Genomic DNA, 17,604 nt, shown 5'->3' on the forward strand with positions numbered 1-17,604 from the left:
GAGTCAGGAGGGTGAAGGGGAAGGTGGGTGAAATGGGTGAAGGGGGTCAAAAGGTACAAACTTCCAGTTATAAAATAAACAAGTCATGGGGATATCATGTACAGCATGGAGACTATAGTTAATAATAATGTATTGCATATTTGAAAGTTGCTAAGACAGTAAATATTAAAAGTTCCTATCGCAAGAAAAAACTTTTGTAACCATGTAAGGTGATGGATGTTAACTAGACTTATCAAATCGTCATGCTGTACACCAGAAACTACTATAATAAGTCAATTAGACCTCAATTCAAAAAATACTTTAGGGGCTTCCCTGGTGGCGCAGCGGTTGAGAGTCTGCCTGCCGATGCAGAGGACGCAGGCTCGTGCCCCGGTCCAGGAGGATCCCACATGCCGCGGAGCGGCTGGGCCCGTGAGCCATGGCCGCTGAGCCTGCACATCCGGAGCCTGTGCTCCGCAACGGGAGAGGCCACAGCAGTGAGAGGCGCACATACCACAAAAAAAAAAAACTTTAAATGTCAAGCATAATGAGAGCATGTAAGAGGGTTACTAACTTAGTCTAAATGGCAGGGAAGGCTTCTCTAGGTGACTTACTAAAGCTGTGCCCTGAAGAAGTATGACTGCACACGGGTTCAAAGAGAAGAATACCCCCAGCAGAGAGAATAGATAGCTCTGCTGAAGATCCAGTTGGGGCAGAAGATCTTACTGCCCCCTGGGGCCTTTGTGCACTACTGTCTTTGGTCAGAGCATTCATTTCCTTTTTTCTATCATATTTATACATATTTCAATATAATTTGGTTTCTTGATTATAAAAGTAATATGTTCACTGTATAAAATTGAGAAAATAAGGAAAGAACAAAAAAATTTAATTTCCGGTATTTCCACTCTTCGGAGACAGCTATTAGTAACATTTTGTTGTCTCTCAGAATTTTTCTCTGAATGTATATTACTAAATAAAAGTCTTATGCTGAAAATGATGTTGAACATTTTTGGTTTTAAATTGTTTTTATTACTGGATAAATATAAAAGATTATATGTAATGTTTAAAAACAAAACACAAGAATATATGTAAAATTAAAAACATACACAAATCTAAAATAAAGAACTTTTATTATATGAGTTCCAGGTGTACAGCATTAAAATTCGACATCTTACACACTACAAAGTGATCACCACCACAAGTCTAGTTACCATACATCACCATACAGTTGCCCCTTTCAGCCATTTCACCCAACCCCTAATCCCCTTCCTCTCTGGTAACCACTAATCTGATCTCTGTATCTATGAGTTTGCTATTGTTTTATTTTGTTTATTCCTTTGTTAATGTTTTTTAGATTCCACATAGGAGTAAAAATTACAGGGTATTTGTCTTTTTCCATCTGATTTATTTCATTGAACAAAATACCTTCAAGGTTCATCCATGTTGCTGCACAGGGCAAGATTTCATTCTTTTTTAGGGTATTATTCCATTGTATAAATATAACACATCATCTATATGCATTCATCCATCAATGGACACTCAGGTTGTTTCCATGTCTTGGCTATGGTAAATAATGCTGCAATGAACATGGGGGTGCATTTATCTTTTCAAATTACTGTTCTCATGTTCTTTGGATAAATACCCAGAAGTGGAATAGTTGGGTCATATGGTAGCTCTACTCTTAATTTTTTGAGGAATCTCCATATTGTTTTCCATAGTGGCTATACAAATTTATAGTTCCAACAACAGTGTGTAAGGTTCCCTTTCCTCTACAGCCTCTCCAATAAATGTTACTTCTAGTTTTTTTTGATAATAGCCATTTTAACAGGTGTGAGGTGGTATCTCATTGTGGTTTTGATTTGCATTTCCCTATTATTAGTGATGTTGAACATCTTTTCATGTGCCTGTTGGCCATCTGTATGTCTTCTTTGGAAAAATGTCTATTCTGATCCTCTGCCCATTTTTAATCAGTTTTTGTTGTTGTTATTGAGTTTATACGTTGGACTTATCAGATATATGATTGGCAAATGTCTTCTCCATTTTGTTGGTGGATTCCCTTGCTGTGCAGGAGCTTTCTAGTTTGATGTAGTCCCACTTGTTTATTTTTACTTTCATTGCCTTTGCTTTTGATGTCAAAAATCATCTCCAAGATTGACGTCAAGGAGCCTACCACCTATGTTTTTTTCTAGGAATTTTAAGATATCGGGTCTTACATTCAGGTCTTTAATCCATCTTCAGTTAATTTTTCTGTATGGTATAAGATAGAGGTCTAGTTTCATTCTTTTCCATGTGGCTATCCAGTTTTCCCAACACAATTTATTGAAGAGACTATCCTGTCTCCACTCTATGTTCTTTGCTCCTTTGTCATAAGTTAAATGTCCATTTATGTGTGGGTTTATTTCTGGTCTCTCAATTTTGTTCCATTGATATGTGTGCCTGTTTTTGCACCAGTACCATACCGTTTTGCTTACCACAGCTTTGTAGTATAGTTTGAAATCAGGAAGTGTAGTACCTCCAGCTTTGTTACTGTTTCTTAAAATTGTTTAGATTACTCGGGATCTTTTGTGGTTCCATACAAAATTCAGAATTATTTGTTCTAGTTTTGCAAAATGTGCCATTGGAATTTTGGTAAGGATTACATTGAATCTATATAGGCATAACTCTTTTACTGCACTTCACTTTATTGTGCTTCGCAGACACTGCTTTTTTGCAAACTGAAGGTTTGTGGCAGCCCTGCACTGAGCAAGTCAACGGGCACCATTTTCCAATAGCATTTGCTTAATTCATGTCTCTGTCACATTTTGGTAATTCTTGCAATATTTCAAACATTTTCATTACTATTATTTTTTTATGGTGATCTGTGATAAGTGATCTTTGATGTTACTACTGTAATTGTTTTGGGGCACCATGAACCGCACCTATATAAGAAGGCTAACTTAAGTGATAAATGTCGTGTGTGTTTTGACTGCTCCACTGACAGGCTGTTCTCCCATCTCTCTCCCTCTCTTCATGCCTTCCTATTCCCTGAGACACAACAATATTGAAATTAGGCTAGTTGATAATCCTACAGTGGCCTCTAAGTGTTCAAGTAAAAGGAAGAGTTGCATGTCCCTCACTTTAAATCAAAAGTTAGAAATAATTGGCTTTCCTGGTGGCACAGTGGTTAAGAATCTGCCTGCCAATACAGGGGACATGGGTTCGAGCCCTGGTCTGGGAAGATTCCCACATGCCGTGGAGCTACTAAGCCCATGCACCACAACTACTAAGCCTGAGCTCTAGAGCCCATGAGCCACAACTACTGAAGCCCACACACCTAGAGCCCATGCTCCACAACAAGAGAAGCCACTGCAATGAGAAGCCCCTGCTCACCACAACTAGAGAAAGCCCATGCTCAGCAACAAAGACCCAATGCAGCCAAAAATAAATAAACAAAAAAATTTAATTTAACTTTAAAAAAAGAAATGATTAAGCTTATTGAGGAAGGCATGTTGAAAGTCAAGATAGGCTGAGAGCTAGGCCTCCTGAGCCAAACAATTAGCTACGTTGTGACTGCAAAGGAAAAGTTCTTAAAGGAAATTAAAAGTGCTACTCCACTGAACACACAAATAATAAGAAAATGAAACAACTTTATTGCTGATATAGAGAAAGTTTTGGTGGCCTCGATAGATCAGCCACAACATTCCCTAAGCCAAACCCTAATGCAAAACAAGGACCTAACTCTTTTCAATTTTATGAAGACTGAGAGAGGTGAGGAAGCTGCAGAAGAAATGTTTAAAGCTAGCAGAGGTTGGTTCATGAGGTTTAAGGCAATAAACCGTGTCCAGAACATAAAGTTACAAGGTGAAGCAGCAAGTGCAGATGTAGAACCTACAGCAAATTATCTGGAAGACCTAGCTAAGATAAAATTAATGAAGCTGGCTACACTAAACAATAAATTTTCAATGTAGACAAACAACCTTCTATTGAAAGAAGGTGCCATCTAGGAATTACATAGCTAGAGAGGAAGAGTCAATGACTGTTTTCAAAGCTTCAACAGACAGGATGACTTTCTTGTTAGGGGCTAATACAGCTGCCAACTTGAAGTAGAAGCCAATGCTCAGCAATCCTAGGGACCTTAAGATTCTGCTAAATCTACTCTATCTGTGCCCTATAAATGGAACCACAAAACCTGGATGACAGCACATCTGTTTACAACATGATTTAATGAATAATTTAAGCCCACCCTTGAGACCTACAGCTCAGAAACAAAGATTTCTTTCAAAATATTACTACTCATTGACAATGCACCTGGTCACCCAAGAACTCTGATGGAGATGTACAATGAGATTAATGTTGTTTTTATGCCTGCTAGCACAAGCACAACATCCATTCTGCAGCCCATAGATCAAGGAGTAATTTTGACATTTGAGTCTTATGGTTTAAGAAAAACAATTCTTAAGGCTATAGCTGCCACAGACAGTGATTCCTCTGATGGATCTGGGCAAATTCAATTGAAAACCTTCTAGGAATTCCCTGGTGGTCCAGTGGTTAGGACTCAGTGCTTTCACAGCTGGGGCCCGGGTTCAATCCCTGGTCAGAGAACTAAGATCCTGCAAGCCATGTGGCATGGCCAAAAAAAAAAGGATAAGAAAAGAAAACCTGGAAAGGATTCTCCATTCTAGGTGCCATTAAGAACATTCATGATTCACGGGAAAAAGTCAAAATAGCAACATTAACAGGAGTTTGGAAGAAGTTGTTTCCAACCCTCATGGATAACTTTGAGGGGCTGAAGACTTCAGTGGAGGTAGTAACTGCAGATGTGGGGAAAACAGCAAAAGAACTAGAATTAGAAGTGGAACCTGAATATAGGACTGAATTTTGTTGCAATCTCATGAGAAAACTTTAATACTTAAGGAGTTGCTTCTTATGAATGATCAAAGAAAGTTGTTTCTTGATATGAAATAAGTCTACTCCTGGTATAAATGCTATGAAGATTACTGAAATGACAACAAGGGATTTAGAGTATTATGTAAACTTAGTTGATAAGGCAGCAGCAGGATTCTAGAGGATTGACTACAATTTTGAAAGAGGTTTTACTCTGGGTAAAATGCTATCAAACAGCACTACATGCTACAGAGAAATCATGTGTGAAAGGAAGAGTCCATCAATGTGGCAAACTTCACTGGTGTCTTATTTTAAGAAATTGCCACAGGCACCCCAACCTTCAGCAACCACCACCCATCAACACTGAGGCAAAACCCTCCACCAGCAAATAGATTACAACTTGCTGTAAGCTCATACGATATTTAGCATTTTTTAGCAATAAAATATTTTTTAATTAAGGTATGTACCATGTTTTAAAGACATAATGCTACTGTACACTTAATAGATGACAGTATAGTGTAAACATAACTTTTAGATGCACTGGGAAACCAAAACATTTGTGACTCACTTTGAGATATCTGCTTTTTTGGAGTGGTCTAGAACTGAACCCACAATATCTCTAAGGTATGCCTGTAGACAGCTTTCGGTAGAATGGACATTTTAACAATATTAATGCTTCCAGTCCATGAACATGGAATATTATTTCCATTTATTTATATATTTTTCAATTTCTCACATCAGAGTCTTGTACTTTTCAGTGTATAGGTCTTTCGACTCCTTGGTTACATTTATTCCTAGGTATTATATTCTTTTTGATGCAATTGTAAGTGGGATTGTTTTATTTCTCTGATAGCTTGTTATTAGTGCATAAATATGCCACAGACTTCTGTACATTGATTTTGTATACAGCAACTTAACTAAATTCATTTATTAGTTATACCATTCTTTTGGCAGAGTCTTTGGGGTTATCTCTATATAGTATCATGTCATCTGCAAATAGTGAGTTTTATTTCTTCCTTTCTGATCTGAATACCTATTTTCTCCTCATCTAACTGCTATGGCTAGGATTTCCAATATTATGTTGAATAAAAGTGGTGAGAATAGACATCTTTGTCTTATTCCTGATTTTAAGGGAAAAGATTTCAGCTTTTCACCACTGATGTTAGCTTGGGTTTGTCATACATGGCCTTTATTATGTTGAGGTAAATTCTGCTTTACCAACTTTGCTGTAAGTTTTTAGCATAGATGGATGTTGAATTTTGTCGAATATTTTTTTCTGCATCTATTGAGATAATTGTATGATTTTTATCCTTCATTTTGTTAATATGATATATCATGTTGATTGCTTTGTGGGTGATAAAACATTTTTGTATCCCTGAATCCTACTTGATTATGGTGCACAGTCCTTTTAATGTATCGTTGGATTTGGTTTACCAATATTCTGTTGAGGATTTTTACATGTATGTTCATCAAGAATTGGCCTGTAATTTTCTTTTTTTGTGTGGTGTCCTTGCCTGGTTTTGGTAGTATAAAATGTTTGGAATGTTTCCCTCCTCTTCAACCTTTTGGAATAGTTTGAGAAGAACAGGTATTAAATCTCTGTTTTGTAAAAATTCACCAGAAAAGCTATCTCGTCCTCTATATTTTTGTTTGTTGGGAAGCTTTTGATTACTGTTTCAATGTCCTTACTAGTAATCAGTCTATACAGATTTTCTATTTCTTCATGATTCAGTCTGTAAAGATTGTATCTTTCTAGGAATTTATCTTCTATGTTGTCCAATTTGTTGGTGTGTAACTGTTCACAATAGTCTCTTATGATCCTTTGCATTTCTGTGGTATCAGCTGTAACTTTTCTTTCATTTCTGATTTTATTTGAGTCCTCTCTCTTTTCTCCTTGGTTATTCTAGCTAAGGGTTTGTTGGTTTTGTTTATCTTTTCAAAGAACCGGCTCTTTGTTTCACTTATCTTTTCATTTTTTTTTTTTTTTAGTCTCTATTTCATTTATTCCTGCTCTGATCTTCATTATTCCTTCCTTCTACTAATTGGGGCTTCATTTGTTCTTCTCTTTCTAGCTCCTTTAGGTGTAAAGTTAGATTGTTTATTTGGGATTTCTCTTGCTTTTTGAAGTAGGCCTATATTGCTATGACCTTCCCTCTTAGAACTCCTTTTGCTGCGTGACATAGATTTTGATATGACATATTTCTGTTTTCGTTTGTATCTAGGTATTGTTTGATTTCTTTGATGATCCACTGGTTGCTCAGTAGCATGCTATTTAATATACACCTTTTTGTGTTTTTTCCTGGCCTTTTACTTGTGATTGATATCTAGTTTCATACCACTGTGGCTAAAGAAGATGTTTAATGTGATTTCAATCTTCTTCAATTTACTGAGACTTGTTTTATGACCTAATAGTGCTCTATCCTGGAGAATGTTTCTATGTGTACTTAAGAAAAATGTGTATTCTGCTGATTTTGAATGGAATGTTCTATGTTTATCTATTAAGTCAATCTGGACTAATGTGTCATTTAAGTCCAATGTTTCTGTACTGACTTTCTGTCTGGATGATTTATTTGTTGATGTAAATGGGGTGTCAAAGTCCCCTAGTATTACTGTATTGCTTTCAATTTTTCTCTGTAAGTCTGTTATTATTTGCTTAATATATATTGGTTCTCTGCTGTTGGGTGCAAATACATTTATAAATGTTAATATTTTCTTGCTGGACAGACCACTTTATCATTATGTAATGCCCTTCTTTGTCTTTTATTACTGTCTCTGTTTTAAAGTCTATTTTGTCTGATATGAGTATAGCTAATCCAGCTTTCTTTTCACATCCATTTGCATGGAATATCTTTTTCCATCTCTTCACTTTAAGTCTGTGTGTTTCCTTTCAAGAATTACAAGAGAAGTAATTCTCTTGTAGGTAACCAATAGATGGGTCTTCTTTTTTTATCCATTCAGCCACTTTTGATTGGCAAATTTAGTCCATTTGCATTTAAAGTAATAATTGATAAGTACATAATTATTCCATTTTGTTAAATGTTTTCTGGCTATTTTTGAAGTTCTCTGTTCCTTTTTTCTTCTCTTTCTCTCTTCCCTTGTGCTTTAGTAGTTTACTCTAACATTATATTTAGATTCCTTTCTCATTTTCTTTAGTGTAGTTACTATACTTTTTTCCTTGTAGTTAGTGAGGTTCACATATAACATCCTATTTAAATAGTGGCCTGTTTTAAGTTGGTAACAACTTAAATTTGAACACATTCCAAAGTTTTATCTTCTTATCCCCCCAACATTTTATACTTTCATTGACACACTTTACATCTTTTTATTTTATGCATCTCTTAACTAATTATTGTAATTTTAGTTAATTTTACTTCATTTGTCTTTTAACCTGCATGCTTGTCTTATAAAAGTGATTGATCCACTACCTTTATCATATAGTTACCTTTTCTAGTGAGATTTTTACTTTTGTATATTTTCTTATTATTAATTAGTACCATTTCTTTTCCTTAAAATTAAAGAAGTCCTTTCAACATTTCCTGTAGGGCCAGTAACAGATTCCTTTAGTTTTTGCTTATCTGAAACCCTTCATCTCTCCTTCAATTATGAATGATGACCTCATTAGGTAGAGAATCCTTGGTAGGAAGTTTTTTCTTACAGCACTTTGAACATGACATGCCACTCCCTTCTGGCCCATCAAGTTTCTGCTGAAAATTTCTGCTCATAGCCTTTATGGGGTTTCCCTTGTACAAAATTAGTTGTTTTTTTCTTGCTGCTTTCTGGATTCTCTCTTTACCCTTAACCTCTCCCATTTTAATTATAATGTGTCTTGGTGTGCACCTCTTTGGGTTCATCTTATTCGGAATTCTCTGGGCTTCCTGGACCTGTTTCCTTTCCCCAAATAGGGAAGTTTTCAGCCACTATTTCTTCAAGTAATTTTTCTAGTCCTTGCTCTCTCTCTCCTCCTTCTGGGACCCCTATAGTCCAAATGTTATTCTGCTTGATGTTGTACCAAAGGTCTCTTAAGTTATCTTCACTTTTTTAAATTCGTTTTTCATTTTGTTGCTCTGTGTGGGTGAGTTCCATTGTTCTGTTTTCTAGCCCACTGATTCATTCTTCTACCTCATGCAATCTGCTGTTGAACCCCTCTAGCATATTAGTTCAGTTATAACTTCTGTTTATTACTTTCTTATATTTCCTATATCTTTGTTGAAGTTTTCACAGTATTCATCCATTCTTCTCCAGAGCTCAGTGAGCATTTTTATAATCATTACTGTGAGTTCTTTATACACTAGATTGCTTATCTCCATTTTCCTTAGCTCTTTTTCTGAGGTTTTGTCATATTTTTCTGATTGGAATATGTTTCTGTCTCATCTTGCCTAAGTCTCTGTGTTTATTTCTATGTATTAAGTAAATCAGTTATTTCTCCCAGTCCTTTCTAAAGTCCTTTCTATTTCTCCCTCTCCTTTCTAAAAGGTTAGAGGGAAAATTTCAAAATGGTGCTCACCTGCACCAGAACTATGAAGGCAGCCTGAAATTGCAAAAATGCTTTGGCCAGTGTCTCTGTCCCCAGAGAGTGTCTCAGTTGGTTCCTGACTCTCTGGCAGATGCTTCAAGATTAGTAAGTGGGTCCCCTTCACCTATGGTCCATGTGCTTCTCAGTATGGTGGTGTTGTGCTGGTTTTCAGGTCAACTGAGTTCGCATGCACATCCTTTAGGAGTGGGTTTTCTGTTCCCTGTTTGTTGTATATGGCCTTTATTATGTTGAGGTAGGTTCCCTCTATGGCTACTTTCTGGAGAGTTTTTATCATAAATGGGTGTTGAATTCTGTTGAAAACTTTTTCTGCATCTATTGAGATTATCATGTGGTTTTTATCCTTCAATTTGTTAATATGGTGTATCACATTGATTGATTTGCGTATGTTGAAGAATCCTTGCATTCCTGGGATAAACCCCACTTGATCATGGTGTATGATCCTTTTAGTGTGCTGTTGGATTCTGTTTGCTAGTATTTTGTTGAGGATTTTTGCATCTATGTTCATCAGTGATATTGGCCATAGTTTTCTTTCTTTGTGACATCTTTGTCTGGTTTTGGTATCAGGATGATGGTGGCCTCGTAGAATGAGTTTGGGCATGTTTCTCCCTCTGCTATATTTTGCAAGAGTTTGAGCAGGATAGGTGTTAGCTCTTCTCTAAATGTTTGACAAAATTCGCCTGTGAAGCCATCTGGTCCTGGGATTCTGTTTGTTCGAAGATTTCTGATCACAGTTTCAATTTCAGTGCTTGTGATTGGTCTGTTTATATTTTCTGTTTGTTCCTGGTTCATTCTTGGAAGGTTGTGCTTTTCTAAGAATTTGTCCATTTCTTCCAGGTTGTCCATTTGACTGGCATAGAGTTGCTTGTAATAATCTCTCATGATCCTTTGTATTTCTGCAGTGTCAGCTGTTACTTCTCCTTTTTCATTTCTAATTCTGTTGATTTGAGTCTCCTCCCTTTTTTCTTGGTGAGTCTGGCTAACGGTTTATCAATTTTATCTTCTCAAAGAAACAGCTTTTAGTTTTCTTGATCTTTGCTATCATTTCCTTCATTTCTTTTTATTTCTGACCAGATCTTTATGATTTCCTTCCTTCTGCTATCTTTGGGTCTTTTTTTCTTCTTTCTGTAATTGCTTTAGGTGTAAGGTTAGGTAGTTTGAGATTTTTCTTGTTTCTTGTGGTAGGATTGTATTGCTACAAACTTCCCTCTTAGAACTGCCTTTGCTGAGTCCCATAGGTTTTGGGTCGTTGTGATTTCACTGTCATTTGTTTCTAGGTATTTTATGATTTCCTCTTTGATTCCTTCAGTGATCTCTTGGTTACTTAGTAGCGTACTGTTTATCCTCCATGTGTTTGTATTTCTTACAGTTTCTTCCCTGTAATCAATATCTAGTCTCATAGCATTCTGGTCGGAAAAGATACTTGATACGATTTCACTTTTCTTAAATTTACTAAGGCTTGATTTGTGAGCCAAGATACGATCTATCCTGGAGAACGTTCCATGAACACTTGAGAATAAACTGTATTCTGTTGTTTTGGGGGGTAATGTCCTATAAATATCAATTAAGTCTATCTTGTCTAGAGTGTCATTTAAAGCTTGTGTTTCCTTATTTATTTTCATTCTGCATGATCTGTCCATTGGTGAACATGGGGTGTTAAAGTCCCCTACTATCATTGTGTTACTGTTGTTTTCCCCTTTTATGGCTGTTAGCATTTGCCTTATGTACTGAGGTGCTCCTATATTGGGTGCATAAATATTTACAACTGTTATATCTTCTTGGATTGATCCTTTGATCATTATGTAGTGTCCTTCTTTGTCTCTTCTAATAGTCTTTATTTCAAAGTCTATCTTGTCTGATAGGAGAATTGCTCCTCCAGCTTTCTTTTGATTTCCATTTGCATGGAGTACCTTTTTCCATCCCCTCACTTTCAGTCTGTATGTGGCCCTAGATCTGAAGTGGGTCTCCTGTAGACAGCATATATACATGACTTGTTTTTATACCCATTCAGCCAGTCTGTGTCTTTCGGGTGGAGCATTTAATCCATTTACATTTAAGGTAGTTATCGATATGTATGTTCCTATTACCATTTCCTTAATTGTTTTGTTTTTGTAGGTCTTTTCCTTTTCCTGTGTTTCCTGCCTAGAGAAGTTGCTTTAGCATTTGTTGTAAAGCTGGTTTAGTGGTGCTGAATTCTCTTAACTTTTGCTTGTCTATAAAGCTTTTGATTTCTCTGTCAAATCTGAATGAGATCCTTGCTGGGTAATCTTGGTTGTAGATTCTTCCCTGTCATCTCTTTAAATATGTCCTGCCACTGCCTTCTGGCTTGCAGAGTTTCTGCTGAAAGATCACCTGTTAACCTTATGGGGATTCCCTTGTATGTTATTTGTTGTTTTTCCCTTGATGCTTTTAATATTTTTTCTTTGTATTTAATTTTTGATAGTTTGATTAATATGTCTTGACGTGTTTCTCCTTGGATTTATCCTGTATGGGACTCTCTGAGCTTCCTGGACTTGACTATTTCCTTTCACATGTTGGGGAAGTGTTCAACTATAATCTCCTCAAATATTTTCTCAAACCCTTTCTTTTTCTCTTCTTCTTCTGGGACCCCTATAATTAGAATATTGGTGGGTTTACTGTTGTCTCTGAGGTCTGTTGTCCTGGAGGTCTCTGAGATTGTCCTCAATTCTTTTCATTCTTTTTTCTTTACTCTACTCTGTGGCAGTTATTTCCACTATTTTATCTTCCAGGTCACTTATCCTTTCTTCTGCCTCAGTTATTCTGCTATTGATTCCTTCAAGAGAATTTTTAATCTCATTTTTTGCATTGTTCATCCTTGTTTGTTTGCTCTTTAGTTCTTCTTGGTCCTTGTTAAATGTTTCTTACATTTTCTCCATTTTATTTCCAATATTTTGGATCATCTTTACTTTCATTACAGTGAATTGTTTTTCAGGTAGACTGCCTATTTCCCCTTCATTTGTTTCGTCTGGTGCATTTCTGCCTTTGTCCTTCATCTGCTGCATATTTCTTTGTCTTCTCGTTTTGTTTAACTTACTTTGTTTAGGGTCTCCTTTTCTCAGACTGCAGGTTCACAGTTCCTGTCGTTTTAGGTGTGTGCCCCCAGTGGGTGAGATTGGTTCAGTGGGTTGTGTAGGCTTCCTGGTGGAGGGGACTGGTGTCTGTGTTCTGGTGGATGAGGCTGGATCATGTCTTTCTGGTGGGCAGGGCCACATCCGGTGGTGTGTTTTGGAGTGTCTGTGAACTTACTATGATTTTAGGCTGCCTCTCTGCTAATGGGTGGGGTTGTGTTCCTGTCTTGCTAGTTGTTTGGCATGGGGCATCCAGCACTGGAGCTTGCTGGCTGTTGGGTGGAGATGGGTCTTAGTTTTGCAACAGAGATCTCTGGGAGAGCTCTTGCCGATTGATATTACATGGGGCCAGGAGTTCTCTGGTGGTCCAATGTCCTGAACTCAGCTTTCCTACCTCAAGAGGCTCAGGCCTGACACCAGGCCAGAGCACCAAGATCCTTTCAGCCACATGGCTGCTAGTTTTGGAGGGTCTCCTGCAGAGGCGGGGGGCAGCTGTGGCTCACTGCGGGGACAAGGACACTGGCAGCAGAAGTTCTGGGAAGTACTCCTTGGCATGAGCCCTCCTGAAGTCTGCCATTATCCCCACCAAAATGCCTGCAGGCTCCAGTGCTCTACACCTTTTTAATAGTAATTCGTTTACTCTCATTTTAGAAGAATCGGGGAAGGAAGCAAATGGGTGTTAAGTCCACTTTGTTTAACTGGATATTCTATCCTTATCCATTTTAAGCAAGCTAAACTTAATGAAATTATAATGACATCATCTGTAATTATATATTTGATATAAAGAAATAATGCTTTGCAAGGTAAACCATTTTCTTAGTAATGATGCTAAAGATGTAAATAAATCTGTCCTCCTAAATACAAGAGTTGCTTTAGATACTCAGACAGGAAAAGATTTTTTTAAAAGATGTTTCCTAATGATATATACTTTATCCTGAAATACTAATAAACATTGTTAAAACACATTTATATTACTCTCTTCCCCCAAAAATGTGAGATTCAAAAAACATGAATAGAGCTTCCCTGGTGGCGCAGTGGTTGAGAACCTGCCTGCCAATGCAGGGGACACGGATTTGAGCCCTGGTCTGGGAAGATCCCACATGCCGCAGAGCAACTGGGCCCGTGAGCCACAACTACTGAGCCTGCGCGTCTGGAGCCTGTGCTCCGCAACAAGAGAGGCTGCAATAGTGAGAGGCCAGTGCACCGCGATGAAGAGTGGCCCCTGCTCGCCGCAACTAGAGAAAGCCCTCGCACAGAAACGAAGACCCAACACAGCTAAAAGTAAATAAATAAACAAATAAATTTATTTATTTATTTAAAAAATGAATATAATTGTACCTCTTAGTTGTATGTTTGAAATATTACTTTAATATCAAATAGAAATGCATTTACCACTAGCAAGCCTGCAAATATTTATGAATATAAATCAGTTATGATGAATAATTCCAGGAAAAAATGGAACATTTGTGTATCTTAAGAGGAAACAGATATTAGGCCAATAAAATTAATGTTCAAAGCAGAAAATGTAACTCAAGTTGAAAAAAAAATAAGCAGAGTTAACTAAAAGAAATTACTATACACTAGCCAATTTTTCATTACGTATAAAGAAAATAATCCAATTCCAGCTGGAGAATCTAGGCTCTAACCTTTGCTAGTACTTATTTATATTGTTGTAACTTATATTTTAAAAATATTGAAATTAATCCAGAGCTTATTTACCCCCAATGTGTAAGGTATTCTTCAAAGACCACAGGTGCAGTTCAGTCAAGCAGAAAGACATCTGATGGCAGAAGGAATCTCTGTCCTGTTTAAAAAAATAATTAAGAAGAGGTGCCAATTAATTATCTTCTATTGCCAATAAAACCAAGATCCCTTAGAAATAATAAAAAGAATCACTTTCCGCTACTGATATTTGAGATACGGTTCATTAGAATAAACACACTTTAATGTATCCTTAGTTAACCACCCAGAAATGAACTCTAGAAAAAGGAAAAAAGCACTTCTTTTCCTAGATTTAGTATGTCATCACATTGAGAAATGTAGTAAGAAGAATATATATATTTGGGTTTCCAATAATATACGTTTGATTTCTAATTAGAAATTAGAATTTAGAATTATTTAGCATTATAATTTATAATTATTTAGCATTTAAGCATTTTTAAAAAGTATTTTTAAGGAAAAGAAACATCTGTTATGTAGTTAGTAAGTACAAACACATTTTGTGGTCTATCTTTAATATACAAAGCAAATATTTACAACCTCCCACATACTAAAAGGCTAATTAAAGTGGAATTTTCAAGGTAAATGATATATAGTTATTATTATAGGAAACATATTTACTTAGAAGTAAACTGTGTGAAACCACATTAGCATTCAGATTAGTTTGTTAATCTGCATGTTGTGATAGATCCAGATAGTCTACTCTACCTGCATTAAAAAAAGAGATAGCAATAATGTACATCTTATATTTTCTCCTAGTTTTAACAGCAGGGGCTAGTGATGGATATTATTAACACTTTATTATTTCCAACAAACTTCTGAATAACAAAAAACGCTTGAAAAATATTTTAAGACATCTTTCATATGGAGGAAAAAGCCCTCAGCTTCTTTAACATTTGGAGTAACTAAAAATATTTTCCCATACTATTCATATGGGTGATAATCCAAAATAATTTTAGACATAACACAAACTTTGTTGGTCCTTCCTTCACCTTTACATTTGACCTCAATGCACTTACAAGAATCAGATGCATGTTCAACTAATGAGACACAGTGTACTAATTATTGAAATGGCAGAGTGAACAATTTCACAGCATAAAAGAAGGGCTCAACCCTGCTTGGAATAGCAGGGCTCTGAGAAAGCTACAGACAAGTTGTAAAATGTCAGTAGGACCTCAGAGAAGCATAGGAATTAAATGATGAACATAGAACGTAAGCAGGACTGGTAGCCCTTCACATTAATGTACTCTGAGTGGTGGCATCCAGACAAAGTGGGATCCACACCCAGCAAAAGTAGACACGGCGGCAGCAATAACGAGTTGATGGAGCAGGTCTAGCAAGTGAGGCAAGTGAGAAGGAAATGGCCAGTGTCCATTAGTAAATGATTCGACTTATTTATGAACACATGTGACAACTCCTGCAGGCTCCCCAAAATATGTGTGATTAAGGAGGAGGCTTTGCAGGGTCATGCATTAGCAGGTAGGCAAAAGATAGTCAAATGTGGGTTATTCATCCTTCTTTTCCTCTGAACTTCAAATATCTGCTAATAAGACCATATAAAGTTAAAAAGAATTAATGGAGTAAATTTTTTAACATTTGTAAAAATCTATAATTACAGATGGACATGGTGGGAGGGGACCAAATCAATAACCTTTTTAGTCCTCAAAATGTCTTGCCATCTTTTACACTCTGCAGGTTTTTGAAAGACACAGCCCTCTGAAGGCCTTGCATCTTACTCAAGAATGCCACCAGTTAAAAACAATGCTGTAATTTCCTTGTTTGAAAAATCTGCCCGAAGGAAGCAGTCAAGACTGAGCTCGTATTATTCAAATATTGTATTAATGCATAAATAGTTGTTTTGAAGGAGGAAAGAAAAGAATTTCAGTAGAATTCTGGATTCTGCATTTTGGGAGGGGGCGTGGGCAGGGATTAAAAAGGTAGTGAAATAGAGAGTACCTACCAAAGTGGAGAAAAATATTGCCCCACTCAGTGCCCTTGTGCATTTCTCTGGGGATAAAACCCAATACACGTGACTTAGAACTAGACCAAAACTAGTTACACAGGGCAAAAATGAATAAAAGAATGAATGACTAAAAAATACAGCAAATTTTAATATTGAATAGGAAAAATAATTAGCCAAATGAAAAGAACAGCAGAAGGGAAAACCTAAACAAAAAATTGCCCTTAATTTAATTTTCATTTAAAATATCTTTTTAACTTTTTCAATTTTCTGTTTAATTTTATAAGGCAGTTGATGACAGTCTCAGATGTGTCAGAAGGCCGTTCTAAATCCAAATGTCCAGTCTCTGTGACAAAATAAGGAGCATGATTTAAACTGAGCTTGATGTAAATCTTGATTGTTCTCGTGTAGGGGGGAGAATCTATGATAGCCCAAATTTTGAGCACAGAGAAATGGGAGGATCTTAGCTTTTCTCACTTTCTAGTTACACCCTCGAAAGCTTTTAAGTCTTCCTTCCAAAACAGATTACATTATAATAAATATTTATTTGCCTTAAGATTAATTGTTACCATATAGGTAAATTTTAAGAAAGTATCACGAAAAACAGAAACCATTGCACTAAGATGCTGTGACTTTTTTATACTTTTGATAACATTATTTTGGAAAATAAAAACTTTTAGAGGTAAAGATTACGTGCCACTAAATAAATCTTCAGAATATTTGTCTTCCCTGGTTTCTGAAGTCAGCTATTTTGACTGCTTTAGAAAGGAGAGGAAGCCTGAGGGCAAATAAAACCCTAATGTAAAACATGATGGGATAGAAAAATTAACTAAGAGAAGAAGACATTGCTGTAGTTTAATAAAGATGAATGATACCATGGTGCCAATGAGACATTTAAAATGAAATGTGTATTGGCAAAATACCTCAAAGAGCCTAAGGAAATATTTCTTGGGCATAAAGTTAGAACATATACTTGCTATTTATTATCAATAGACTTTCTGAGGATTATCTATTCACCAATTTAAAATGTACAAAATTAAAGACAACTAAATAGCACAAATTTAAAAGAAACCACTAGTTGTATTAGGTGTTCTAGTCATCATTAGGTAATTTCAAAATTACCTAAAATACAGTGTATTCCCCCACAATCCCTTGTCTAATGCTATCTACATAAAATTACATTAATTATCTGTTAAGATATGCATGAACATATTTAATCCATGTCACATTATCAGAAATAAAGATTTTTGAAATATTCAACACTAAATCAAACAATCATGCAATGATAAAGTTTGTGTAAAAGGACAGAGGACTCTCAAAGAGACCTCAAGCTTAGATTGAACATACTCTAACAAAAGACTAGATTAGTAGGTACACTGGGTCATTTGTACCTCAGAGAGTCCTATGACATCTAATTATTAATTAAATATCACAAATACTTTGAGCACTTTAGGTGTTTGACA

At 36.2% G+C, this 17,604-nt stretch overlaps 1 protein-coding gene across 5 annotated transcripts in view; it reads right to left on the bottom strand.

Moving 5' to 3' along the window:
* Positions 1–17,604, bottom strand: part of WDPCP (WD repeat containing planar cell polarity effector) — a 518,809-nt gene that overhangs the window by 300,285 nt on the left and 200,920 nt on the right. For all 5 annotated transcript variants that reach the window (XM_032653051.1, XM_032653049.1, XM_032653048.1 and 2 more), the window contains one exon: positions 14,182–14,266. In XM_032653051.1, coding sequence (XP_032508942.1) covers positions 14,182–14,242 — 61 coding nt within the window. In that variant the 5' untranslated portion in view covers positions 14,243–14,266. The remainder of the gene's footprint in view (positions 1–14,181; positions 14,267–17,604) is intronic.

This window comes from Phocoena sinus, chromosome 13, assembly GCF_008692025.1.
Source record: "Phocoena sinus isolate mPhoSin1 chromosome 13, mPhoSin1.pri, whole genome shotgun sequence".
NCBI lineage: Eukaryota > Metazoa > Chordata > Mammalia > Artiodactyla > Phocoenidae > Phocoena > Phocoena sinus.